At 53.1% G+C, this 27,403-nt stretch overlaps 1 protein-coding gene across 1 annotated transcript; it reads left to right on the forward strand.

Moving 5' to 3' along the window:
* The first annotated feature begins 7,060 nt into the window (after positions 1 to 7,060).
* On the forward strand, positions 7,061 to 22,471 carry LOC137162425 (insulin gene enhancer protein ISL-2-like). Its single transcript, XM_067562235.1, has 5 exons — positions 7,061 to 7,160; positions 19,318 to 19,501; positions 19,976 to 20,223; positions 21,411 to 21,673; positions 22,283 to 22,471. The coding sequence occupies exons 1-5, from the start codon at positions 7,061 to 7,063 to the stop codon at positions 22,469 to 22,471; spliced, it is 984 nt and encodes a 327-aa protein (XP_067418336.1).
* Positions 22,472 to 27,403: the final 4,932 nt, after the last annotated feature.

A 27,403-nucleotide genomic window follows, 5' to 3' on the forward strand; every position in this document is an offset into this window, starting at 1 on the left:
CTTCCTTTGGTTGCCAACTGGGATCCAAGCTGAATTGTGGTGGTGGGTGAGACTGGATATGAAAACTTTAATTTTCTGTTATGGGACCAAATTAATCTCTGCTGCAATCCACTGATTTTGGCCCATGAATCTGAGTAACCTTTGGGCTAACATTTCTATTCAAACTTTGAAACAAATGAGTCCATTTCACAAGGCCAGTATGAACTTTAGAGGGATAATACCAGGGTATTAGCTGATGGGCATGGGTAATATTTTTTATATGTTGTTTTCTCGTAGCACTCACAAAGTGGGTAGGCGCTGTCCACAGACACAGGGAGACATAAGAACCCACTGTCCACAATCTTGCACTTTGTGTATACCTGGAAGTGTAAAACTTTACCACCATTGTGAGTGAAGATTTCAGATTTGCTAGCATTTTATACCCACTTTTCGCTGATGTAAAGGATGAAAGAAGGTACTCATAGACTATAAGGTCAGAAGGACCATTATGATCGTCTAGTTTGACCTCCTACACAACACAAGCCACAAAACTTCACTCACCCACTTCTGTAATAGACCCCACCCTAAGACTGAATTATTGAAGTCCTCAAATAATGATTTAAAGAATTGAAGGTATAGAGAATCCACTGGCAAGTGACCCGCACCCCATGTTACAGAGGAAGGTGAAAAACCCCCAAGGCCTCTGCCAGTCTGCCCTGGCAGGAAATTCCTTCCCAACCATAAATATGGTGATCAGTTAACCTCGAGCATATGGACAAGACTCACCAGCTAGACACCCAAGAAAGAATTATCTGTAGTAACTCAGAACCCACCTCATCTAACATCCCTTCACAGGCCATTGGACATATTTACCGCTAGTAATCTAAGATCAGTCAATTGCCAAATTAGGCTGTCCCATCATACCATCCCTTCCATAAATGTATCAAGCTCAGTTTTGAAGCCAGCTAGGTTTCTTGCCCCCACTGCTTCCCTTGGAAGGTTTTCCAGAACTTCACTCTCCTGATGATTAGAATCTAACCACCTTTGTTTAATTTCAAGTCTAAACTTCCTGATGGCCAGTTTATATCCATTTGCTCTTGTGTCCATACTGGTGCTGAACTTAAATAACTCCTCTCCCTCCCTGGTATTTATCTCTCTGATGTATTTATACAGAGCAATCATATCTCCCCTCAGCCTTCTTTTGGTTAGGCTAAACAAGCCAAGCTCTTTGAGTCTCCTCTCATAAGGTTTTCCATTCCTCAAATCATCCTAGTAGCCCTTCTCTGCACCTGTTCCAATCTGAATTAATCTTTCTTAAACATGGGAGACCAGAACTGCACACAGTATTCCAGATGAGGTCTGACTAACGCCTTGCATAATGGTACTAACACCTCCCTATCTCGACTGGAAATACCTCGTCTGGTCCTAGGATTGGTGGCTCATAGTCATCCTGTGATCAACCAATACCCCGGGTCCTTCTCTTCCTCTGTCACTTCCTACTGATGCGTCCTGAGTTTATAGCAAAAGTTCTTGTTATTAGTCCCTAAGTGCATGACCCTGCACTTTTCACTATTAAATTTCATCCTATTTCTATTATTCCAGTTTACAAGGTCATCCAGATCTTGTTGAATGATATCCCGGTCTTTCTCTGTATTAGCAATACTTCCCAACTTTGTATCATCCGCAAACTTTATTAGCACTTTCCCATTTTTTGTGCCAAGGTCAGTAATAAAAAAGTTAAATAAGATTGGTCCCAAGACCAATCCCTGAGAAACTCCACTAGTAACCTCCCTCCAGCCTGACAGTTCACCTTTCAGTATGATTCACTGTAGTCTCCCGTTTAACCAGTTCCTTATCCACTTTCCACTTTTCATATTAATCATGTGGAACCGTATCAAATGTCTTTTTGAAATCTAGGTAAATTAGATCCACTGCATTCCCTTTGTCTAAAAAAATCTATCATCATTTCAAAAAAGGAAATCAGATTGGTCTGGTATGATCTACCTTTTGTAAAGCCATGTTGTATTTTGTCCCAATTACGGTTAACCTCAATGTCCTTAACTACTTTCTCTTTCAAAATTTTTTCCAACTCAGTGAGAATCAAACCCCTGACTCTTCTCTGAAGACCTTACAATCTGAGGCCTTGTATACATGAGAAAATTGTTCCTGTTTAACTAAATCAGTTTAGAAACAAGTTTAGTTAAATTGGTTTAACTACTTTGCTTGAACACTCTTATTCCAGATGCCATATACCAATTTAAGCTAAATCAGTACAACACACTCTGAAACTGAATGTGTCTTGTTTAGACAAGAGGTAAAATTGTCTAAAACACCAAAGTGACATGGGTGCTTGAGTTTCATTGAAAGTCAATGTGACTTAGGTGCCTAAATCACTGAAGCATTTTTTGAAAACATTACCCAAGGCCTGAGGAGAACAACAACAATCCCCGGCTCTTCGATCTCAAAGCACTGTAGGCCTCAAAGGACGACAGTATTATTATCTCCATTGTACAGAGGGGGAAGCTGAGGCATAGCTGACTTGCCTAGAGTCAACCAGTAGGCCAGTGATAGAGCCCAAGTCTCTACTCCAGCCGCTAGGCCACACTGCAACAGGTGGGGGGAGAGAGATATTAACACATTATGTATAATTTATATATATATACACCCTGTACATTGTTTATACATAGAATATAATTTTATTTTAAAGTATTGGGAAAAGGATCATGGTTAATTTCACTAGAAGACGCGCACAGAAGAGAAGTTAATTGGGGTGGGTACTTGAAGGGTATTCCTATCTTAAGGTGACATGCTATTCAATGGTTTCTTGTGACAGCTGTCCTAGGAGTCAGCTGTCAGTTGTTACATAAGATCCTTCAAGTTCTTTGTAATATGCTCATGACCTACAGATTTCCACAGCAAAACCATCCAATGAAATCAGTTTCTGTTTAACTCCATGCGTTTCTAAGGCTTTCCTTAGCAAATGGAGCCTGCGAAGGGACCCCTGCATCCCTACAATTGCAGCCAGAAGGCCAATTGCTTCTCCTCACAAGGGGTGTGTTAATGAGGAGCCAGCACTGCTGGGGAGCAGTGGAAGAGACATCATATTCGCTACCCAATATCACCGTTTAATGAAGGCTAATAGAACAGTTCCGTTCAGGTTAGTTTCTCCTGAGACTGTCAGAGTTGTCACTAACAATAAAGATTCAGCCCCGAAGATGTGCGTACGGAAGCTTTACTAGCATTTAGTTATTACGGAAGGACTTCATGCCATGCGTCCCAGCAATTTGCTCTATATTCATTTTCACTCATGGTTTTGAGCTTGGGAAACAAAGTGTTATCAAGTGTTTCTGAAGGGATGATAGTGGCCCTTGACCTAGAACCAGAGCACTTCAGCAGACCTTTATCCCGTGGCATATCATACCTGTCCAGTTCGACTTGCATGCCTCCGCCAGATTACACACACTGTTTATTCAGTATGAAAAGAACTCAACCAAATATTGCTTCCAAACACCTTTCTAAATGAATTGTTGCTTTCTCTTACTCTGGACCATGTTGTGCACCTGGGATTGTCACTGTGAAAGCAGAGGCGTCTGGATTTTGAAGCAGGACTACAGGTATGGGAACTAGTCCATTCTAAGAATTTAGCTTCTTTTTCTCTTTGTGATTTACCCATGTATGGACTGATCAATTTTGTTTGTCATTCAGAATGATTTGATGAATGGTTTATGGGGACGTATTTCAGTCCGCAGCCTGCTCACACACTCTTTGCTGTGTTTTTGCTTTGAGTACCTCCGAGCTGGAATCTGCATGGTGGAATCGGTCGTCTGCGTCACGCAGCATTGCTTCTCCTCCTTGACTGATTGACGCCTAAACCTGCAAAGAGCATGTAAGCTGGCTGTGCGAGCACCCAGGGCGCATATAGCCGTGCGTATACACATTCACCTTTTGACATTTTCCCTTTCCAGGAATATTCTTGCAAACGCACTGGCTCCAATGTTTGAATCGAAGGGGGCGTAGGTACCATGTGAGCAAATTCACAAGTTGTATTCCAATTAATACTCCTCTGCAGCATTCATCCAGCTGTACCCAGGAGGTGGGCGCTGCGAGACATGGATACTCATACTGACACCACAGTGACAGTCTGCCAGTTTTAACCTTATATTTAATGGCCACAAAGCCAATAGCTGGGTTGGCTCTCTCAGAGTATCTGTGCTTGCATGAGAGGACAGTGGGGAACTTTCCAATCAACGATTCCCTTCCCAGCATGCCAGGGACTGCCATCACAGTCAGCACGCACAACAACTTCCAAGCCCCCTGCTACCTACCGCAATGAATCCTGAACACACAACACATGGGGCAATGCTCAGAGCTGCGCTGCAGAGTTTTTAATGTGCAAGCGAAGGCAGTCAAAGTCAATGCAGGGGAGCCCAAGAACTTACAACCTCTTTTTTCTTACTCTTTGAGGGATACTAAGTTCCTGCAGACGGGCACTTGCCTCCACATGCAGGGCAGCATGGGAGATCCTGTAAGGATCATAGCCCTCAAAGATCTGTTTGCGGACCTTGGGTCGGGTGAGCTCAGAGAGCCTTGGTGACATGACGGCATTCCTGGCGCCCGCAGACACAGGCCACTGGACTGGTTTGTCATGGAGGTAGGACGGGTGTTCCGCTTTTGGCCCTGTGAGAACAGAGCATAGGGGAAAGAGAGAGAAAACACTTAATGTTTTAATCTGGGGCTCAACACTGGGAGATTTCTTGAGGTTTCTGAATTGCACTGGACTATATACTTTTAGTTAAGCAGTTCCTAAGTGTCTCTAGCCCCTTCCCTCCGAGGATCCTGAGGCATTTTACAAGCATTCATTCATTAGGCTTCACAGCACCCCTGTGAAGCATGTATATTATCCCTATTTTGTTGATGGAGGAATCGAGGCACAGAAGGGACCAAGGCAACACATTGACTCACCTGCCCAGCTTGATTCTAGAAACTAGATCTTCTGCCCCCTCCACCTCCCAGTTCTGTGCTCTAACCACTAGCCAACATTGCTCGCAACAGGAATAACACTCAGCACCAATATCGTGCATTAGGTCTACAGACACTGACTAATTTTAAAGGCGACATTTTAAAACCACTTGCTGTGAAGAGACACTGGCTAAGGCCTGAGGGTGGAGGGGGGGAAGCGCTCTGCCATCTCCCGAGCAGAAGGGAAGGGCTCTGATTTTGCTTCTGGGTTTAATCATTGGCAGCTTATCACCCAGTGACAAAAGCAGCCCCTCCTCCGCCTCTCTGATTGAGGGAGGAAGGGACTTGGAGGAAGGCAGGAGAAGCTACACAGCCTTGGGAGTACACACAATGAGCTTTGTTTGGAAAGTTGGCCTCCCAAGGTGCAGATGTTTCTCAAAAAGAGATTGCTTCCTCTCTTTTGCTGCACAGCTCCAGCTGATGGGACATCTCACTGTGGCGCAGCAGGAGCGACCTGGAGGTGAAAGGCGTGTAACTGTCACCAAGGAGGAGAGCAAGGTCTCTTACGGGCTAAGTATTCAGTCCTAACAAATTGTGTGATGCTTCGTGGAGACGGGAGTGGGAGGTCCAGCTTGGCCGAGAAGTCCCGTTTCTTTGGTTTAGCCAGATGGACGGTACGCTCTCCGGCAGTGGCAGTCATGGCTCCTTTGCTCACCTGAAACCAAAATGCTTAGATTTAGGATCGGCTCCGTTTTGAATTCCTCCAGACCAGCTCCCCTGCCTGTGGATTTTTTAAAGAAATGAAACATTTCAGTTTTGCATAGCATAACCCCGAACTTCCCCGGCGGTGCACACTGCGGCCGTTTGGAATTGCATATCCTCAGTGGGATCGGACCTCAGATCCCCGGGCTACAACAGCACAGGCGCCTTCACTAGCGCTACAGGAAAGTTTCCACGAGCTGTATAAGGCCTATGACAGGCCCGTGGGCCGTTCTGACTCCACCCAGCTGAAGGCGGTGCTGCACACAGGGGACTGACTGTGTGACAGTGGGGAAGTCACTCAACCCAGACGGGAAATTGGGTAAAAGGAAAAACAAAACGAGCAGCAACTTCACTCAAAAACCAGATGCTGCTTCAATGCTGAGTTTACTGGAGTAAAGAGAAAAATGGAGCATAAACGTGAGCTGCAAGTTTCCAAGACTATAGTTAACTCCGGGCAAGCAACAGCAGACGTCACATTAACGTAGCGGCTATCCATGCATGTAATGTGAAATTTTGCTATCTCTGGGTATGATGACATGCTGGCTGCCATGTGTCCCGCTTCATGCCCCTTTCTTCCCCCCAAGATACCCATACTTTTAAATCTAAAGGGAGTCAGCTTCAAAGGGACTTGCTAATAGACTTTCAAACATCAAACAGAGGTTATATTTTCTTGGGGGTTTATTTGTCTGCAAAGCATCATGCCTACCTGGGGCCCTGTAGAAAAAACGACTTGTTTGCTATGCTGGATGTTGCTGTTCACTGTTCATGGGTTTTCTGTTATTTGGCCCTATAGCACAATTCTCTTCCTACAGGAAATGAAGGGCCTGATTCTTCATTGCCTTGCACCTACCAGTGCAGAGTGGGGGTGAAATGCTTTGCCCAGCACAGCAGAGCTCTGGGGCTTCTAGACGCTACGGAGTACAAATAATAAATGATAATAATAATACCACATCACAAAGGGGAGGTGGTGTGGTCTTGTGACTAGGGTCTTGAGAATGGGAGTCAGGAGATCTAGGTTCTCTCCCTGGTTCTGATACAGACCTGCTGGGTCACCTTGGACAAATCACGTCATTGCTCTGTGCCTCCGTTTCCCCTTCCACCCCATTGTCTGTAAGCTCTTCCAGGCAAGGACTGTCTTTTACCATGTGTCTGGGCAGCACCTAGTACAGTCTCAGTTGGGGCGTCTAGGTGCTACTGCAATACAAATAGTTAGTAATAATAATAGCTTCACGTCCACTTTGCACTGGTGCACATGAATGCACAAGACAGAGAGCAGTGGTGAATCAGGGCCAAAATTATCAGTGGGAGTTACGCCCCCCTGTGGCAGGAGAATTGGAGGCTGTAGAGCCTGATGTCGAAAATGTCACATCTGATGCAGGCAAAGAGGGGTAAAAACCCAACACAGATGCGCACCCACACATACGAATACCCCTGTTGTCAAGAAGGAGCCTCTGTCAAACGTAAAGAATGTTGCAGACAGATGGGTGACGGGTTCCCAGCACCACTGATGTACGTACTGTGGTGTAGACGGGGCGGTCGGCTTCCCAGGCACTGTGGACGTGTTTTGGATGCGCCAGCTCCTTCACCCTGGGGGAAGCCGTAGCATGCCTGGAGGCAGCACTAATGGGCCATCTTGGGACAGGCCTGTGTTTGGCAGAAGAGGGAAGGGTTGTGATTTGGTTAGCAGCCATGAAGACACAGCACCCTGCATTTACACAGCACCTTCAAACCTGCGGGATCCCAAAGTGCTTAACAAACAAGACAGGGAGCATTTCACCCAGCGACCTGGAATGCAGCCATCTCTGGAGTAGCATGAGGTAGCAATTTAACAGCACACAGCAAAACTATGCATCTCTCTAGAGCTGGACGTGAAGAAGGATACTGTATCTGATTGAAGCAAGAGGAGGAATCTGGGTCAATATCAGATAAGGACGCTGAGGATCTCGCCCTCTCTCCCCGGAGCTTTTGTGTTCCAAGCTGCAGGTCTGGTCCTCATGTGTAGTGCACCAGGTGTGCAATACCCAGTCCATGACTGCTTCATCCAGACCATCTGTCTCTTTTCTGCTGCCATGAGACGTTACGCTCCCTCCACGCTACGCCGGGGCATCAGTTCCACACCTTGGGCACTCGTGAGATCAGCATTTCCTGCCCCCCCCTCCATGTTTTTAGAGGTTACCCACGCAACCACTGCACCAAAGCACTGCTGCTTAACTTGCAAGATCTGAACCGCTCACAGTTCAAATGGGTTCTGCTATTCCTGCCGCTTTACGGCACGTCTGCACTACAAAATGATGTCCACTTGAGTTATGTGCACATACAGCTGCCACAGTAATTTAGTGGCTTTCGCATGGCCGCACTTTGCTCTGGGCATCGGTGGTGCACGTCCTCCTCAGGACCGCTTGCACCGATTTAACCAGCAGCGTGGGGCAGCGTGGGATGGCTTCTGAAAGGCAGCAACAGTCGATGGCAGCAACGCCCTATCCACACAGACACTGAGTCGACCTAAGCGCTACGCCTCTCGCGGAGGAGGAGTTACTAAGTCGGCGCAGCGGGCGAGTTACGTTTGTGGGAGCATGGGCGGTGGGTATAATAGGCCTGGGCCGTGGTGGACCCACCTCTTCCCTTCTCCATTCCACTCTCCCCTCCCCACTGCTCGTCCCATGCAGCTCGCAACAGGGCTCAGAGCTCCTCAGGGCACTGGCCAGTGCTGCTTCAGGGGCCAGCTGGGGTTCAGGGCTGTTCTGGGCACCAGCTGGGGCTATTCCAGGAGCCGGCAAAAGCAGGGGAGGGGGACGGCCGGAAGAGGCAGAGTGGGGGTGGGGCCTTGGGCAGAAGGGGCGGGGGAAGGGGCTAGCCTCCCCAAAGAGGGGGTGCATGCGCCACCCATGGGCAGGAGCGACATTTTAGTGTAGACGCCACCTAACTCTGTAGTGTAGACCAGGGCTCGGTTTCATAAACTCCATGTTGAAAGTCCCATTAGTGGCTCATTTGAAATAACACTGGGTTACAAATGCAGCCGTTGTGTGGGTAGCGAATCAGCCGTGAGCCACCCCCGATTTCCATGCACTCATCCATATTTGTCAGGTTTCGCCAAACACTTCCAAAGACTCCTTGGGCAGGTTTGCACTTCGAGTTGGGGCTGTGATTCCCAGCTCAAGGAGACATTCCCGTGCAAACTCTGCTCGCACTGGCCTGCTAAAAACCATCTGTAGCCGCAGCGGTGCCAGTGGCGGGAGAGGCTATCTTCCCCACGTGCGTGTCTAGTATCTCAGATGGTATGCACGCGGGGCAGGCAGCCTTTCCCACCATTCCTCCTGCCGTGGCCACACTGCTATTTTTAGTGGGCTAGCTGCACCGGATCTAGTGTGGGTATGCCTCCTCAAGCCAGAAATTATGCCTTCCAACTCGAGGCTTGGCCAGATCCATTTTCACTGTCTTGTCTGTTTGCTACGACTATCTGGTACTCCTGTTGCATGATTGGTGAGCTCAGATCACATGGCATTCTTTCTGCTCCCTGAGTGGATGGCTGAGCCTTCTTAAGCATGGGCATAACAAATAACCTCTTTTTCCAGTGTGAATTTTCACACAAACATTTGTGCGAAAATTCACGAAACTTCCAGTATTCGCCATCATCCAGCCATCTGCCAATCTGTGAACTTACACCATGATAACAATGGCTGCCCAGATAGACAGACTGAATAATACGGCCTCACAGCAAATCAAAGGTTAATTCATGCAAATATTAATGGAGCCAAATTTTAAAAACTATCCAATTGGATCCACGTGCGACACAGAATCCATTCTAGTCAATTTCTCCGCACCTGTTTTCTTCAAAACCTTGGTAGATCTTTTTGGATCGAGACAGTTCCTCCTGTCTTGGCGTTAAGACTGGGGAGGAAGAAAAGTAAACTGTGAACCATGCAGCTTTTTCTGAAGGAGACCCACCACCCTAGCTGCACAACATCACATGAGAGCCATGAATGCACTTTCTGCTGCGAGATGCTCTCTGCCTGGGCCAGCAGGGATTTGAGAGCAAGAGGGAGGAGGTTATTCATGACACGAAGGGTCAGATTTTTAACATAGCTGCGTATGTTGGGTGCCGGGATCTTTTGGAAATCTGGCCTCAGTTGTGGATACTGAGCACTTGCAAATCTGACACTGGGTCCGGGCCTTAAATATTAAACAACACCCCTTTTGCTGATGAAAGATGGGCTCTGAAAGGAGCTTCTCACTAGTCCTTAGCTGAAAGGATAGTGCCTTATTGACTGAAGCCCTAGAAGATTTAGGACCAGATCCTCAAAAGTATTTAGGCACCTCACTCCCGTTGATTTCAGGGGGAGAAAATTACCACTTAAGCCCCGTGATGCAAGCAGACATCTTGAAAGGCAGCTTTGAACTTGCTCACACGCCAGTGTGATGACGCTGAATTCCAGGTTGGATTCTTGAAGATGCAGTACTTGAGTGGGTGTGACATTAGGAAAAAAATAAGTTGGCTTCTCCCTAGCACTAACCCACTGGGTTGATTCTGGCCATTGAGCATCCTAACAGTGTCTTGGAAGAACAGATGCATCTGAAGTCAAGTGTGAGGCTGAGATTAGACTCCAGTGGAAAGATACACGAAACAGACTTCAGCACTCGGTTTTAAAATGCTGGCAAAGGGTACACCCCTTCATGACATGTTAGGGACCCTAGAACAATCCTCTCTTGTTAGACCTGAACTAAGAACAACTTATTTCTGAGGCCAGCAAACATCCTACACGTGATGGACATGACAGACTCAGGCTGGAGACCTACAAAGGGGAAAAGCTCAGTGTCCTATTGCCAGTCCCCTGGGCCATCCACTCCTCCTAGATTTACCATTGAACCATACTATTGAATCTCTGGTTAGTAGCTCATCATGCAGCAAAATTGGCATCTTACCAGGGACTGTGGACCTGTGAGTCTTCGAAAGCAATTTATCCGTCCAGTATACTGAAATCCTGCAACAACAACCCAACACCCAGCAAACATGACACTTTAGTCCCATTCTTCAGACCTTCTCAACCCAAGCTTCATCTAGGCCTTAATCCTGTTCCCAAGGAAGTCATCGGTTTTAATGGGATCCTGCCTGACCCGTTGGATATGTACTCAGCCAATACCGCTATTTCTAGGTGCTGTGTATACCTGCCCATGCTGGGAATGCCACCTCTGTGCATGTTCCCTTTGACCATAATTGATGGGACTTCCATGGGCACGTTTCCTGTGTGCATCTCAAAGCGCTTTACAAAGGGGGGTGAGCACGAGTAACCCCATTTTGCAGTGGGGAAACTGAAGGTCTGTCTATACAGCAGTTAGGCCAGGCCCTTACTTGGATATTGCCCCTAGCATCATACAGAAAACCCTCTCACCTGAGGGTGGAGGTGCTTTCAGCCTGGGGGAGCTGGCCCAGCTGGGGGTTAGCTTAGAGTTCAGATTCATCTTCCATGTGGATGTGGGCTAGCACCACTCCAGTGCTGATAAGTCCTCCAGTGTCTTCCCACAATTCCCCTGGTGTGCCCAGAAGGATAGCCTAGCTCTCCCACAATTCACTGGGATTCATAGCGTGGCTCAGCTTACTGCAGCACGGAGAACCATGGGAGGTGCCCCCAGATGTCCTAGCAACCCCTATAGGGAGTGCCGTGCAAGTAACTCAGGTCGCATGGCTGCTCCAACCTGGGCACTGATACCCTGAAGCACAGGGAGATTAAAAGCCTTACACAAGGTCACGCAAGAAGTCCATGCAAGAGCCGGGGATAGTATCCAGGGCTCCTGATTCCCCGTTCTGTGACCCATCCACTGGCCCACATGGCCCATCTAGCCAGTGCCAAATGTTGATGGTTTACCTGTGGAGAGACATTCCCTCTGCGACAGTAGCCGGAGAAGGCAATAAGTCAGTCATGGAAGGATGGTCTTCTAGTTAAGGGACTGGACTGGGACTCAGGAACTCTGGGTTCAGCTCCCAGCTCTGTCACTGACTCCTTGCGTGGCCTTCTTCTCTGTGCCTATGGGTTGCTTTTGCTTAGCTTTTTTTTTAGCTGCTTTTGGCTCTTTGCACGCACGTCAGACTGAGCCCTACAAAACAAGTCGATGGGCTTGCTAAACTCTGTACTGCTTATGGGTTTGAAAACTAGAGAACAAACCCTATAGCTAGGGCACCAGGAACCTTAAAAGGGTACTGGGGAGTCAGGATGCATGGGTTGTATACTCAGCCGTGCCATTGATGTGTTATGTAGCTAGGGAAGTCACTTCCCTTCTCTGGGCCACAACAATAAAACGAGGTTAGTTAATAACACTCACCTACACTAAGCTGCTATGTAAGTGCCAAGCATTATTATTTTCTGCAAAGAGTAACAGACATGTAGAATATGCCGATAATGGAAGCAGGATTTAAATGAATCCAAGAGCTACCTTAAACCATATTTTGATCTCACCCACACCAGACTGACTCCAAAGTCAGTCCATTGCCGCCAAAGGAGTGACTCCAGATTTACACTGGTGTACATGAGATCAGAATCTGATCCACAGGTTTCGTTTCTGAGAACGCGATGAGAAAGCAGGGAGACGCAGGGCTGAGATCACTCTTATTGTTAGGAACGGGGCAGAACTGCACTCACCTGTTGCAGATGATCTGGTGATTGACTTTTGACCGGGCGAGATAACTGATGCGTCTCTCCCTGGCGCTGTCCCAGGCCTGGGCATGAGTTACCATAGCAATCGGCTTCTCGGTAAATGCTCCAGAGCTTAGTTCCTTTCCAGATGATGCAAGATGCTTCCAGGTGCCAGCTTCGTGTTACTGCATGTCTGAGGGGATGATAAAGAAGCTTTTGAGAGACTGACAGATCCAAGGGGTTTACATGGTGATCAGAAGGCTCTCGGGGCAAAATGCATTGTGTTTGGTCGGTTCTGCTACCTTGAATCACCTTAAGTAGCCCCACGGAGTAACATGCTACAATGAGAGGGCGACAGAATCAATCATGATAATAAACGTATTTTTATTATATGTGTGTACAGCCCCTAGCACAATACGACCTTGAGACATGACAGGACTCTCTAGGTGCATCAGCTATGAAATAAACAATATAATATATATTACATAAATAACACAACCATTATATATATTACAATATATAACCATACATATCTCATAGATTCCAAAGCCAGAAAAGACCACAGAGATAATGTAGTCTGATCTCCTGCATATACAGGCCATAAAACTTTCCCCAAAATAATTCCTAGAGCAGATCTTTAGCAAAACATCCAATTATTGTTATCACGTTATTTTTAGATGCACTGTCTATGTTTGTCATATGTGTTTGGGCAGCACCTAGCGCAATCGGGCTCCAATATCTCGGTGAGAGCTCTCAGGGCCACTGCAAGTCAAGGAGGAGGATTATATGGTGATTATGTGGTCCTTCACGGAGCACAGCCTTCGCCGAAATCAATAGTGGTTTTTCATGTTTAAAGACCTCGGAATGTGGCCTATTATTGGTTAATCTTCATCGCAGACACAGTAATTACCCAGCCCCTGTCCAACAGCTGACATTTGCCTATCAGACTAATACAGATTAAAAGGGCTAAAACACACAAGATTAAAGCAACAATTACAGCCTTAGCGGGTTTGTCCGTAACACATGATTATGTCAATTTCAGGCCTCTCAAGCTGTGGCAGTTTCTGTAAGGGCATCTCTAGCCTGCAAATCCCCTGCGTTGAAACGCTGCCTTAAAATCAGTCCCATTGTCAGGCAGGCTGCTGGCTACGTTAACCATCAGAAGACCGTGGAGAGCAGGGGTGAGATCCTGGCCCCGTTGAAGTTAATGGCAAAACTCTCACTGATTTCAGTGGAGCCCCGATTTCACCCCAGGTGTCTAGAGGCTTCCCCAGTCACCCCTGACTGTCCCCCCATCTCTGGGTGTGCGTGGGGGTCCAATGCGCCTCCTCCTGCTGGAGTCCCACAAACATCCTTGCTCTGACTCCTTCCCCCTCCGGGTCTGCCCTCTTTCCCTTTCATTGTTCCTCTCCTGCTGCTCCCATCACCATGTACCTGGCCAGGGTCCCCACCTGCCGTTCCTCCTCCATGGAACACAGAGTGATGCAGACAGGCAGTTGCCATGGGGAGGGGGATTCTGTTCCCCTGGGAAACCCAGGCTGAGGGAGCATCCCTCAGTGTGGCCTAGTGGGACAGGTCCTGGGGAGCCCTGGGTTCTATTTCTGGCTCTGCCACCATCCTCCTATAAAACCTTGGCTAAGTCACTTAGGCTCTCCGTGCCCTGTTTTCCATCCCACTTTCTATTTATCTTGTGAGTTCTGTCAGGCTGTCAGGGGGCTGGCCCCAAATCTATGTCCGTGCAGCACCCAGCACCCGAGGGCGCCCCATTGTGCGAGGCACTGGCCGTGCCCACGTTAGGGAAAGGCTGTCTCTGCCTCCACGCACCCATGGGCTAAGCTAAGCAGCACAGCAAACGGGTGGGAGTGAAAACACAAGGGGACGCAGAGATGTAGGATTATCCCCGTGGAGAAAGAGCTGGCAAACCCAGCATGTTTGTACCATTCCCTCAGCTTGCGGCCCGTGGGATCGGCTCATGGAGCTGTTCCTAGACCTGGTGCTGAAACGCCTCCCCAGGCAGGAAGGAGGCGGCCTATGCGACAAACCCCTCCCGATGGGTCCTGTGCTGCTTACCAGTTATACAGCAGCTGGTTTCTGTGTTCAGCCATCCCCCACCCCCATCCCCTCTGTCTGAGGTCAGTAACTGTCCCACCCCCGGGGTGAGATTCACTCCCACCAGAGACTGACCCTGCAACAGGCTCCTTCTCACTGAGGGTCTGTCTACACTACAAGTGCCACAGCAGGACAGCAGCAGCTCCGCTGCTGTTGCAATCTAGTGTAGACGCTTGCGATAGCATCAGATGGTTTTTTCCCTGTCGTAGTTAATCCACTGCCCTGAGAGGCGGGGCTGGACGGATGAATTCTCCCGCTGACCTAGCGCGGTCTACAGTGGGGCTTAGGTCGGCTCAGGTCTCCTAGGACTGGGAATTTTTCACACCCTGAGCAACATTGCTAGGTACACCTACATTTTAGGGGTAGGGCAGGCTGGCCGTTTTGGAAGGGGATCAGATTTATTCTGAGGGATGATCTCTTTCCTCACTGCTGGGCCAAGCAGACCAGGACCATAGGCATGTCCTCGACATCCAGGGTTAGTTAAGGCTGGAGGGGGATGTCATGATGGTTCAGGCAGATGGACTCCTGTTCTCCCTGGCAGGCAATGGAGGGGCAGTCTTGCTGTTCTGTGTTGGTACAGCCCCTAGCACAGTGGGGGGGGGGTCTTGCTTCATGACTAGGGCCCTGCAAGACACACACAGCAACAATAATAGCCACAAATGTCTGTCCACGTGCAAAATAACACCGGGCACTCTATTTTCTGTAAATCCAGCCTTACTCATCCATGAGAACCTCCCCCGCGCCGCCCTCCAATGCCACTCTCAGCTGCCCCGCCTAGCAGCATTTTCACTGGTGGCCCACTAGACAGAGCCCGGGCCAGGCACTCAGGACACCTGGGTTCCGCTCCTGGTTCTGTCACTGCTCTGCGGGATGACCTGAAGCAAATAGCTTCTTTTCCATACAGTGAGCTAAACCCAGCACCCCTGGGGATGGTGGGTCTACCAAGAACGAAGGACCAAACCCCCATTAGCTCACCATTCGGTAGGTGAGTGATCTACTGGGCACAGGCTAATTCTGGGTGAGAGTCACCAAGCCCAATTCTCCTCCCACCAGGGTGTAATTCCACCGGCCCCCCATTCCCAATGGGCCAATGAGAGCAGAATCGGGCCTGTTCTAACACAGCTTCCTCCCCACCCCCTTCCCGAATTCCCTTGAGGATCTGGGGCCAAATGTTGGGGGTGCAGAGAGCGTGTCAGCCTGCACAGAGCTCGGACCCTGATGTGCCTTCCCCATCCCTCCCCAGCTGTGGAGAAATGCAGCAGGCGTGTTCTCGGATCGTCAGGCTGTGGCCCAGGGATGGTTGCAGTGTCACTCAGCAGGGCTGGCGAGCACGCGCCACTTTCTCTCGCCGCGTATTCATTGTTAAACCTCCAAGGGACCGTGGAGGCATCGGGGTTTGCAATGAATGTCGGCAACGGAGTATTGGAGAAGGAGCACCTCACTCTTGATCTGCAGCCCCCTCGCCCCCTTGCTAGTCCCGCTCTGGGCTCTCCTGCAACTCTGCCATCGTACCTCTCCCCTCACACAGCACTGCCGATCGATGCCCCTCAATACCGACCCCTTGCTTTTCCAGCCTGGGGCCTCTCCTGAGAAGACAGTCAAGGCTCCTACCTAATCGTGTGCCGCTGACCGTGCAAGGCAATGCAGCAACCAGAAGTGCTAAGCTGAGCCCAGCAAGATCCCCTGGCACTTGTGGCTAGAGATGGGTTGGAACCGAAGCCAGGCCTCCGAACGGCCCAGCCCTTTGAAGCCCGGACCCATGTCCCGCATAAACTCGAGCCTCCATGCAGAAAAGGCCGTCTTAACCTGGCCCATCCCCTTCCGTCATGCCACGAGACGCCCCATTGCACGACGACCTTAGCAAAGTCCTTCCTCGTCTTCTTCTCCAACTTTGCCAGCCCCCTCTCCCCGGGCCCCCGCCTTCCTCCATGACTCACTGAAGCCAAGGGCTAATAATGACATGGATTTAATATTCAGAGGTTGATCTGTAACAAGCAAAGGACATTCTCCCCTCCCTCCTCCATCTCTCCCACCATACAACGCAGAGCAGGTAATTAAAAGCACGCTGGGATTCATTCCTGCCTGGGTGATGGATGCATATGCTAACGAGCAGAGAAAGGAACGCCTAGTAATTTTCTCCTGGACTTTAAGTCTCTGTGTCCGCTCCCCCCAACCAATCCACCTCTTGCTTTGCCTAATTCCAATAAAGGCAGGAGGGGCTGAGGCGTGGTTTTAATTTGCAAGGCAAAGAGAGCTCCCCATTATTTATTTATATTAATCACAGTGACCGGCCTGACGGCACCTTTAATCAAAGGGGGAGAGGCGGCCCTTTGACGCTGTGATTTGATTCGGACTCTTCCAGTCACCCCCAGTGGGGGGTTGGAAAAAGCAAAAGCAGAGACAAAAGAGCTGCTTGCCACTTCACCCACCTCTGCTTTGTCCTGTATAATCCCCAGCAAGTTCGAGGAGAAGAACTGGGATCCCCCCAGCCCCTTCCCTCGCTCTTAACCCCCTAAAGTTCAGTGCATGGTCTGGATTCTATTACATGGCAATCAGGTCACGCGCATGAGCGTGATGGGCTAGTTACCAGCGACATTGACCACATCAGCCACTCACCCACTCTTCTGCGCTGGGCCCCACGCCTCGGAGTCTCACGACGGCAGGATTTAGGGCGCCCCTCTGTTGTAGCACGTGGCTGTGCCCCGAGGGAGCCAGAGACAGCCCCAGGGTCTGTCTGCATCCTGCAGCCTCAACAAAGAATCCCCGTTCTATTCACCAGCCTCGGCCTGCCTTTTCTCCACTGCAAGAGAAGCTGCTTGGCCTATGCAGGAGGATGATGAAGGAGAGAGAGAGAGGGGTGGAGAAGAAGGGGATGGAGGGAGAAAGCGAGGACACAGCGAGGAAGACGGAATCAGAACTGAAAGCTGCCCCGCTTCAAAGCCAGGAGGATCAGCCCCACGGGCCAGCGGGGTCTTGGCCAGACTTTCCGAAGAGCTCAGTTCCCGTTCAAGTGAAATAGGCTGATTTTCAGCAGTGCTCCGTGCCCAGCATTGCTGTCCGTGGGAGCTGCTGTTGAAATTCAGGCCCCTTTATTGCCTGACCATCTAATCTAGCTGTCTGCCTGTAAAGGAGCCATTTGAATCGACTCCGTCACGTTTTATGTTGGATCCGGGGACTGCAGGCTCGTGTCCACTGCCGGGGCTGTCACAGTCGGGATCGTGCCAGCTGGGCAGAGCCCGCCGAAGCTTTTGTCTGGCCATGGACAGGGCGATGCTTCGAAGCGCTAGGCCGAGGGTTTCTCGAGCAGGGCTCCAGGAGGGCCTGGGCTGGCGGCACAGCCAGAACGGGCCCCACCCCAGAAGCTAGTCCTGCACTAAGAGAAGTCGTAGGGGACTGGAAGCGTGTGATTTGTGCTGTCCCCATGCTGGCGGAGGGGGCAGGGCATCTGCCTGGGGGCGAGGGGTTGCGTGGGGGGTGCTGGCTAGTGGGGGAGAGGGGATGGGGAGGAAGGTGCATGCGAGGGTTGGACAAACAGAGACGGGGTTCGTCTCGCTTCACCCTGGTGTGTCCGGGATCTCTGCTCTGCCCTTCAAATGCCAGCGCACCCAGCACAGCCTAAGGATGCCGGGGAAGGGGAGTGATGTTTGTGCAACGTGAAGGGTAATCTTCATCAGAGGGAGGCAGCTCGCGGTGTCTCCTTAATGAAGGGGCGGGCGGCCTGTCAGGGAATTAGCCTAACGGATGGGGGCCGAGTGGGTATAAAGGAGGGCTGACCCCCCTGGACTGGCAGGGAGAGAGACTGTGAAGGGAAGGGAGAAGATGGAAGAACGAGACGGGCTGGGCCAGGGAAAGTGAAGGGAAAAGCCAAGAGGGGGAGGAAGCCCCCAGGCAGGAGGCGCAGAGCGGGGCCAGGAAAAGGAAGGAGAGAAGGGAAGAGCCACAGACAGGAGGAAGAGATGGCAGGCGGAGGAGAGGAAGAAGCCTAGAAGAGAAGGCAGGGAGCTGGCTTCATGGAAGGGGGGCCGGCGGGACCCCCCCCCTCTGGGAAGGAGGAGCGGAGGGAAGGACAGAGGGGCTCCCCGGGTAAGTGACCCTGAGAATGCCCAGGCGGGTGTCGTGGGCAGAGCCTACAGGCTGGGAATCGGGCCCCGGATGGCACAGAGGCAGTTGCGTTCTGGCCTCAGGTCCCCCCAGCCACTGGGAGGAAACACCCCCCCCCTTGGGCAGCAGTAGGGAGAGCGTCCAGGGGCCGGGTCTGATCGCACCCCCATCCCACAGCAAAGGGGCACAGGGCAGGTACACCCCAGAGCCAGCTTCCCTCCGCCGCTGAGGCTCAGCCCTGCTAGTGGGAAAGGGCAGCTCCATCGCCAAGAACCCGTCGCTCTGTGGCCTCTCCGCTTACGCTCTCACCAAGGGGCCAGTCAGCGCCAGGTGCACGTGCTGGAGACGCCTGTCCACTAGGCATTGGGCTGAGGCCCAGCAAACTCACGTCACGGAGGCCCCCAGTGGGAACAGATTTCCCGGCGACAGCTGAGCTGAACTGGATTCAGGCCGCAGCTTCTGCCAGATCCCCTGTTTAAAAAAAGCAAACGAAGCCATCATCTTCTTCCAGCGCCAGAGCGCCCGGGTGACGGCCCGGGTTGGTTCTTCTTTTAGCCACACAGTTTTGCTCCTCTCTGATTAACCCAACCCGGCCGTCCTGCCTCGTGGAGAGGAAGGAGGGCCTAGTGGTTAAAGCGAAAGAGAGGCACCTAAAAGAGCTGGGTCAGCACGCAGGCCTGGCAGGGGTCTGGAAAGGCAGGGGGCTCTCTCTTGCAAGGGGACCCTGCGGGCCCTGTCAGCGCCCCGGTTCTAGTGCAGGATCTGCTGCCGCCCTCTCCAGGCTCGGCCCCGGCGTGCGCGGGCTGCGGCAGGGCGATCCGAGGCCCCTTCCTCCTCCGCGTGGCGCCCGACGCCGAGTGGCACGTGGGCTGCCTCCGCTGCAGCTGCTGCCGGCTCAGCCTCGCTCACAGCCCCACCTGCTTCCTGCACGAGGGCCGCGTGTACTGCAGAGCCGACTACCGCAGGTAACGCCCCGCCTCGCCGGGGACTGACCTGGGGGGAGCCTCCCACTCCAGCCCAGGGACTCAGCCCCCGGGGGGGGGGGGGGGGGGGCGACAAACCCCACCTTGCCCCACAGAACAGGTGCATGATGGGTAGCAGCTGGCTGAGCTGCCCCCCGTGTTGTGCCGCCCCAGGGTTGTGCCTCTGCCCTGTCCCGTCAGGGCGAGAGAGGGGCTCAGCACTGCTGGGCCATTCCGCCCTTGGCCTCCGCGGCGATGGCCACCGGTCGGTGGTTTCCACGCCGCAGCACCGAGCTGTCCCGGCAGGGCGGCGTTCTCTGGCCCACGCCTCTTCACATCAGCCCTGCGCCTTCCTCTTGTCCACGATGCCCCCCCACCCGTGCCCCAGGCCCATCCGTGCCAGGCTCGCTGTAATGCGCTCCCTCTCTCTATACACCCTATGCCAATCTGAGCGTCCCCTTCTCTGCCGCTGCCCAGGCATTTCTCCAGGAGATGTGCCCGCTGCCTGGAGACCTTGCTGCCCTCCGACCTGGTGCTGCGGGCACGCGGGGCTGTATACCACCAGGCCTGCTTCCGCTGCTCCTTCTGCCAGCAACGGCTGCTGCCCGGCGAGCAGTTCACTCTGCGGCCAGACGGGCTGTCCTGCCTCATGCACCAGTGGCCTGGGCAGGAGGCGGCAGGGCCGGAGATACCAGTATCAACACGGCCCAAGCGGCACCGATCAGGTAAGCGCTGGGCTGGGTGGCCTGCTCTTGGGATGGAAGAATCCCATGCACAGCTCAGACTGGGGACCGACGGGCTAGGCAGCAGTTCTGCAGAAAAGGACCTGGGGGGTGCAGTGGACAAGAAGCTGGATATGAGTCAGCAGTGTGCCCTGGTTGCCAAGAAGGCTAAATGCCTATGGAGCTGCATTAGTAGGAGCATTGCCGGCAGATCGAGAGAAGTGATTATTCCCCTCTAGTCGGCATTGGTGAGGCCACATCTGGAGTATTGTGTCCAGTTTTGGGCCCCCCACTGCAGAAAGGATGTGGACAAATTGGAGAGTCCAGCGGAGGGCAACAAAAACGAACAGGGGGCTGGAGCACAAGACTTATGAGGTGAGGCTGAGGGAACTAGGCTTATTTAGTCTGCAGAAGAGAAGAATGAGGAGGGATTTGATAGCAGCCTTTAATTACCTGAAGGGGGTTCCAGGGAGGATGGGGCTAGGCTGTTCTCAGTGGTGGCAGATGACAGAACAAGGAGCAACGGTCTCAAGTTGCAGTGGGGGAGGTCTAGGTTGGACATTAGGAAAAAGATTTTCCCTAGGAGGGTGGTGAAGCACTGGAATGGGTTACCTAGGGAGGTGGTGGAATCTCCATCCTTAGAGGTTTTTAAGGCCTGGCTGGGATGATTTAGTTGGGGTTGGCCCTGCTTTGAGCAGGGGTTGGACTAGATACCTCCTGAGGTCCCTTCCAACCCTCATCTTCTCTGATTCTAAGGGGGCTCCCCGTGGGTAGCCCTGGAAGAGGTGATGGCACAACCCCAGACTGAGCTGCCCTGGCACAGCCTGTCTGCTCCCGGGGGAGCCCCAGCCAACCTCAGTTTAGAGCAAGGGGGTGGGTTTGACTCCCCCAGGATGCAAGCTCCCGTCTGTGCACACTGCCCCGCCACAGGGGGACCACGGGGCTGGGAGGGCTCAGTCAGTCCTTGGTCTCCATGCTGAGCCTGCTGAAGTCACTGGGAGACTTCCTCTGGGCTGGGAGGGGCCTTTGGATCAGGCCCCATCTGCTGGGAACTCCCTAGCCTGCTCCCAGTCCCCCAACCCAGCCGCTCCCCTCGGTTCAGGCTGAATACCATTGCTCCCCCCTGCCTGGCGTTCAGCCGGAGTCCATCCCGCTGGGGTCTATCGTCCCGCCTCTCTCCCTGCCCCCAGAGACGGGCTCGGGCCTCCCTGCAGCCCGGGGCGGCTCAGGGAAGCTGACCCGCGTCCGCACCGTCCTGAATGAGCGGCAGCTCCAGACCCTGAGCTCCTGCTACGCGGCCAACCCTCGCCCCGACGCCGGGCTGAAGGAGCAGCTGGTGGAGCTGACCGGCCTCAGCCCACGCGTCATCCGCGTCTGGTTCCAGAACAAGCGCTGCAAGGACAAGAAACGGAGCCTCCTGAGCCAGCAAAGCCAGCTGCAGCCACCACCCCGGGTAAGAGGGAAGCACCGTCCACCCCGGGACTGTCCTGCCCAGACGGGGATTTAGGGAGACCCAGAGGTTGTGGGGGCTGGAGAACCGGAGAGGTCCGTGCGTCCAGGAGCCTTGATAGAAAATCCCCTTTATAGACACCGCAGCTCCAGTGCCGCCAGGGACGCCGCAGGAGAAGCACAGCTCCCTGCCCACCAGGAGCAGCATCTGGTTCACTATTGAGTGTGAACCGGTCACGATTCACTTTAGTGAAATGAGCCCCACAGGGTGTCTTCTCCATCTGAGAGGTCCCTTTGTGGGGTCCTGGCCGGATGCTGCAGGGTCTGGGTTGCAAATCCTGTAAGAGAAAAGGTAGATCAGCAGGAACCTGAGGTTTGCAGACCTCACAGACTATTCTGGGGGCTCCAGCTAGTGAAATGGGATTTAGGCTGGGTGGGGGGGGGATTTAAAGGAAAACTCCCGCAATGTTCATGCCTGTACTCCATGTAGCAGCCCTCCCCCGTTATATAGTGGTTTTTATCCCGTGGAGGCATGAGCGCTGGGCACCAGACTAAGCGCCACAAACTCGTTTCACAGCTGGACACATCACCTGGACTTCCTGTCTCGCCGCAGAGCCTGCAGGGCGCCGTGGGGACCCCGCTGGTGGCCGCCAGCCCGCAGCTGCAGGACGAGGCGTATGCGTGGAGCCCGGTGGAGGTTCAGAGGGGCAGGCCCTGCTGGCGGCTGATGAGCAGCACCGAGGAGGGAGGTTTCTCGCAGCGGCCGGAGCAGCTCGGCTGGGTGGGCTCCGTTCTCCGCTAGATTCCTGAGCCCACACCCAGCGGAGTCAAGGGCGCCCAGCGAGATTGCGTCTGCTGGCCCCACAGTTGGACTCGCTCCTGGGGGGTCTGACCTCCCTCACAGAGCCGTGAGATCTGGCAGGGAGATCTCCCCCCTTCCCTCCCACCAGTGCCTGAAGCTTCCCCAGCATTCAGCCCCCTTTGCTACCCCTCCCCCCCATATACAGACACCCCCCCCAGAGCCCACTGGAGGCAGGGACACTTTGCTGCAGTGCAGGAGGTGTCCCCAGGATCAGGGCCCCCACATGGGGTGGGGGAAGGGTACACTTTACTGGGGCCCCGAGGCCCTGGGGGACCCCTGGCCCAGGCTGCAACCCCCATGGGTATGTGTGTGGGAGGCAGCCCGTGTTACTAGTTTGTACCGGGCCCGAAAAAAATGATGCTTGGGCCCTGCCCATGACATGAACCACAGGAACGTTTAGACCTGGGTCCAGCCTGGGCCTGTAGTTGGGGGGCAGCCCAGAGCACGGGCTCCTGGCCTGGTGTGGCCCTGCAGGCATGTCTCCCGCTCAGGTTCTTTGCTGGACAAAGCCCTGGCTGGGCGGTTTAGTGGGGGCGGGTCCTGCTTTGGGCCGGGGGTCGGACTCGATGCCTGCTGGGCACTGACGCAGGGCACAGCCACGTGGCAAGCGCGCAGCTGCCGCAGCCACTCACCGGCTCTGGACTCGGGCTCCCGCTACGGCGCGAAAAGCTGCCGTGGAGACATTCGGGTCGGGGCTTGGGCTCTGAAGCTTCTTGGCCCAGGCTCCAGCTGGAATATCTGCACGGCTGTTTTCAGCCCCTTAGCACAAGCCCCCGGCGCCCAGACTTGCTGCCGTGGGGTCCAGCTTGCTGTGGAGACCGACCCTCGGGGACCAGCAGCCCTGCAAGAAGATTCCCTTTTTGTGCGACGTTATTTCGTCAGTGATTTCCCAGCAACAGACCCGTCAGCCCCACAATCTCACCCTGCAGCTCACATGGTCCAGCCCTTCTCAGGTTCTTCTTCAGCACCTCCTGGACAACTTGGGGTGCTCCCGGCCCAGTAGCCACCCCCCGGGGCTGGCTCCCTTCTCCGGCGTCTTCCCTTCTCTCTACATTAGCTAGGCCTCTGCCTTATTGATCTCAGAGGACCTGATGGGGTCACACGACCCCCACCTGGGGAGACGAGCGAGCTGTGTCCCAGATCTCGCCTTAACGGGTCTTTTCACCCTTTCCTCCCCGCCCCTCGGGCCGTTCTGCATGCCTCTCCAGAACAGGGTGGGGGGATCCCGCTCAGATGAAGGTCCCTGGACAAAACCGGCCTGTGCTTCGCTCTGGCTTTTGGAGACGGGGCAAATCCCAGCCACGTGGGGGGGGGGGGATGCAGGAGAGCCCGTTTGCAGGGTCGCCCCAGATATACGGGGCTGAGGGAGGTGTCTGGGGGACGGCAGGGATTTGTGGGGGTGAGGTAAGGAGGGGAAATATCGACCTCCCTACCCCTCAAAGAAATCTCGAAGCCAGGCCCGGTTGCTCTGCCTACACAAACAGCCCGGTGTGCGTGCGGCCCACGGGCGGCCCGGTTAGCCTCTGTGACGGGAGCGCTCTCTATCTGGGCAGAGGCACCGTCACTCTGGCTTTGGTAGCACCAATAAAACTTGTCGTGTCCTGCGAATGTCTCCCTCTGTGCCGCTCATGACATCAGCCTGTGAGAGTCAATGCACCCCCCCTTCCACGCTCCAAGGCCCTCCTCGTGATACGAGGCGCTAAAGACAGTGCTAAACCCCTTCCCTAGCTCGTAATCCCCCGGCAATCCTCTCAACTCCAGACTCAGGGGAGAGATAATCCTCAGCTCCCTCTTGCCAGCCCAGACTTTAATGAAGCTCGAGGCCGCACGCAATCCCGACGAGCACCCGCTAGGGGTCAGCCCACGCAGCCGGCTGGCCACGCATGGCTACCGGCTGGATATGGGGGCGAGGGTGGGTTGCTGGGAAAGCGGGTTTGGGAGTTTATTAATGCAGCCAGAGAAGCGGAGCCTGCTGTGGAGAAGCTGCCAGGCTGGGTCCCGCAGGGTGTGCAGCATAAACTCCGAATAGTCAGAGCCCAGACATTCCCAAGTTAGAAAAGTGAGAGGGGCAGGGAGGAAAAAGAATAAAATCGGCAGGCGCTCAGATTTTCAAAGCACCGGAAAAGCCTCTTTAGACAGCACGCTCTTTGGAGCAGGGCTTAGCTTTCTGTTAGGCCTACGGCACGTTGCACAATTCTTACACCGCACCCATTGCCGTAGGCTCAGGGCTCCTTACAATCATGCGTTAAGCGATGCGGCCAACATCTGTCATGTGTGGTTTATCCTTCCTCTCATCCCCTAGCACAGTGAAGCCCTGATCCTTGCCTGGTGCTGCGTGGCATTACCGAGATAATAATTAATCATAAAAAACGGGGGGGAATCAAAGAAGCCTCAGCGATCTGAATCTCAACCGAGCTTGCTTGTCTAACTCCCTTAAGAACTCATGGAAATCCCTGCCGTATATTATTATTACATTCCCTCCCACCCACCGCCATGGTTACTGTGGTGCAGCAGCTGCACTCCTCCCCAGAGGTAGCTGCATTTCTACTGCCCACATGGACGAAGAGCTACGGAATGAGACATTTAATCTAGTTCAGCTTTATTTTCCGCTGAGTTCTCAGCTCAAGGACCGGGTACCAGGAATCAGTAACTTGCTTCAGTGTCTCTCATGTAACTATCGGGGGGTGAGGGGGTGGGAGGGGCAAACAACCTCTCCACCTACCTGGGCCCATCCATCTTTACAAGCTCAGCCTCAAAAAGGAATAATCCGTCTTTGCCACTAGAGGGCAGCACAACTCCAACAAATACCCCAAATAAGTCCTACGGGAAACTAAACTTTCTTGCAAAAAGATGAGGCTTTTAGTCCACCAAAGCTGCAGAGAGAGCCTGTATTCTCCCCTCTTGCTGGGAATGTTGGGGGTGAGGGGCTACCCGGGAGGCTTCCTGGGATGCGGTTTAATCTGGGCACTGGTAGATCGAGGAAGGAGTTAAAATGGAACTAACGGGGGGGGGGGGGGGGCGGGATAGTGTCATCAATCCTGGTGCCTGTCATGGCAGGACTCAAGGTTATGGGGGGATAAAATGTTGCCTGGTTCTGTAGAGATGGGATGCAGCAAGGGGTAGAGAATAGGAACTAATCTATCTATCTATCTAGCCACCCCACACCAGCCTGGTGTTAGCTAAGAGCTGAGGGACAAGAGAAGAAATAGACGTGAAAATAATTCATTTCCCAAGCAGCAGGCCCAGAGCCAGCCTGCGTGGTGACGGGATGTGTGCATACAACGTGTGCAAGCGTAATGTGTGCATGCCGTGACTATGTGCAGTGTGTGTTTGTAATATGTATGCCAGGTCTGTATGTGTAGTGACTGCAAAGCATGTGTGTACCATGTGTGTGTGTGTGTGTGTGTGTGTGTGCATAGGCCATGTGTGTGTCGCTAAAATTGTCACCATTGAGACCTGACGGGGATGGAGAATTTGTACTGATGTAAAATCATGTGGGCGCTCCTTGCCCTGGTCACTGGGACACCCTGCAGCAGTACCTTGCATTTCCAGGCCGGATTGGTCTGTTCTGTGTCCTACCTTCTGCTTGGAGCAACCAGATCTTTCTTGACACAGGGCAACTAGAGCAGTAACACCAGCCACATGGCCCAGCAGCCTACTGGCTGTGGAGCCGCTCCTTATATACCACAGCTTCCAGCCCCGCCCCTGCCTCCCATTGGCTGGCTGCCCTGCCTGCCGCTCGGCATGCTGGGAAGTGTAGTGGGGTGCTGGCTCTGGGAAGTCCCTTGCTGGGCAGGCCCTGGGTGGGGCTGGGTTTATCTGCGCTACACGCCCTGTCCCTGCCAGGCAGCAGAAGCACACACAGCACTGAGCTGAAACGGGGAGCGTGGGACTGGCTGGCTGGGTGTCGCCTGCATGTGCGTGTGCAAATGGGTGTGGGAGAGCTTTTCGACACTGGTCTAGCGAGCCCAGCACAATGGATGCTTGATCGGCTGTAACACACAGAGCTACGTGTGTCTGGACAGGCACACCCACAGACACGCGTATCGCAGGGACCAAATACACACGCGGGGTTTACACAGCTGTGCAAATACCTGAGCACGTGCTGTGTGATGCACACACTCTCCCGCACAGGAGCACACACCCGTAGCCACAGGCACATCTACGAACTGCAGAGAAAGCGGCGCGCACACTCTACCACCAGGGAGACAAGGGGTGGATGTGAGTTCTGGGGGGTTGTCTTTGGCTTGCCGATGTTTATGCTTTTTCATAGGCTTTTTAAACACCTGGTCAAGTCATTTATGGGGAGGAGGGGGAAGAGTAGGGGCAGGAGTGGGGTCAAACAAGCTTTGAGCTTCTCAGGGTACACTGGTTCCTCGGGGGTGGCAGAAAGGGCCCTGAAAAACACCACGCTTTCTGGGTGTGTTTGCAGAGCCGTAAGGTGTTGTGCAATCCAAAGGCTGGCGCGTCCCAGGCCCACCTGCACCCGTGTGTGGAAACGCCACCCACATGCAGCGTGTTTGTACAGGGTGCGTGGGGCACACCTGTGTCTTGTGACAGCTGAGTATTTTTGTGTGGCTCTGTGACCTGTGTATTTCCAGGTGGCTCTGCATGCATAGCTGCGTACACGCCTGGGTGTGCGGCTCCGCGGCGGAGAGTCACGTGTGTTTGTTTGTATGCGTGGAGCGCTGCGCAGGGCGTGTGCACACAGGCCTGTGCGTATTTCTGCAGGGGTGTGTGTGTGTTTGTGGCTCTCGCTGGGTGTCTCAGTGTGTACAATATAATCTGGGTGTTCCTCGGTGTGTATGCCTGGGCCTGTGTTTTTGTGTATTGGCATGTGTCTGTGAGTGTTGGTGTGTCTGAGCTTGTGTG

This window comes from Emydura macquarii, unplaced genomic scaffold (genome assembly GCF_026122565.2).
Source record: "Emydura macquarii macquarii isolate MOO-44397 ecotype Brisbane River unplaced genomic scaffold, CSIRO-AGI_Emac_v2 contig_306, whole genome shotgun sequence".
Taxonomy (NCBI): Eukaryota; Metazoa; Chordata; order Testudines; family Chelidae; genus Emydura; species Emydura macquarii.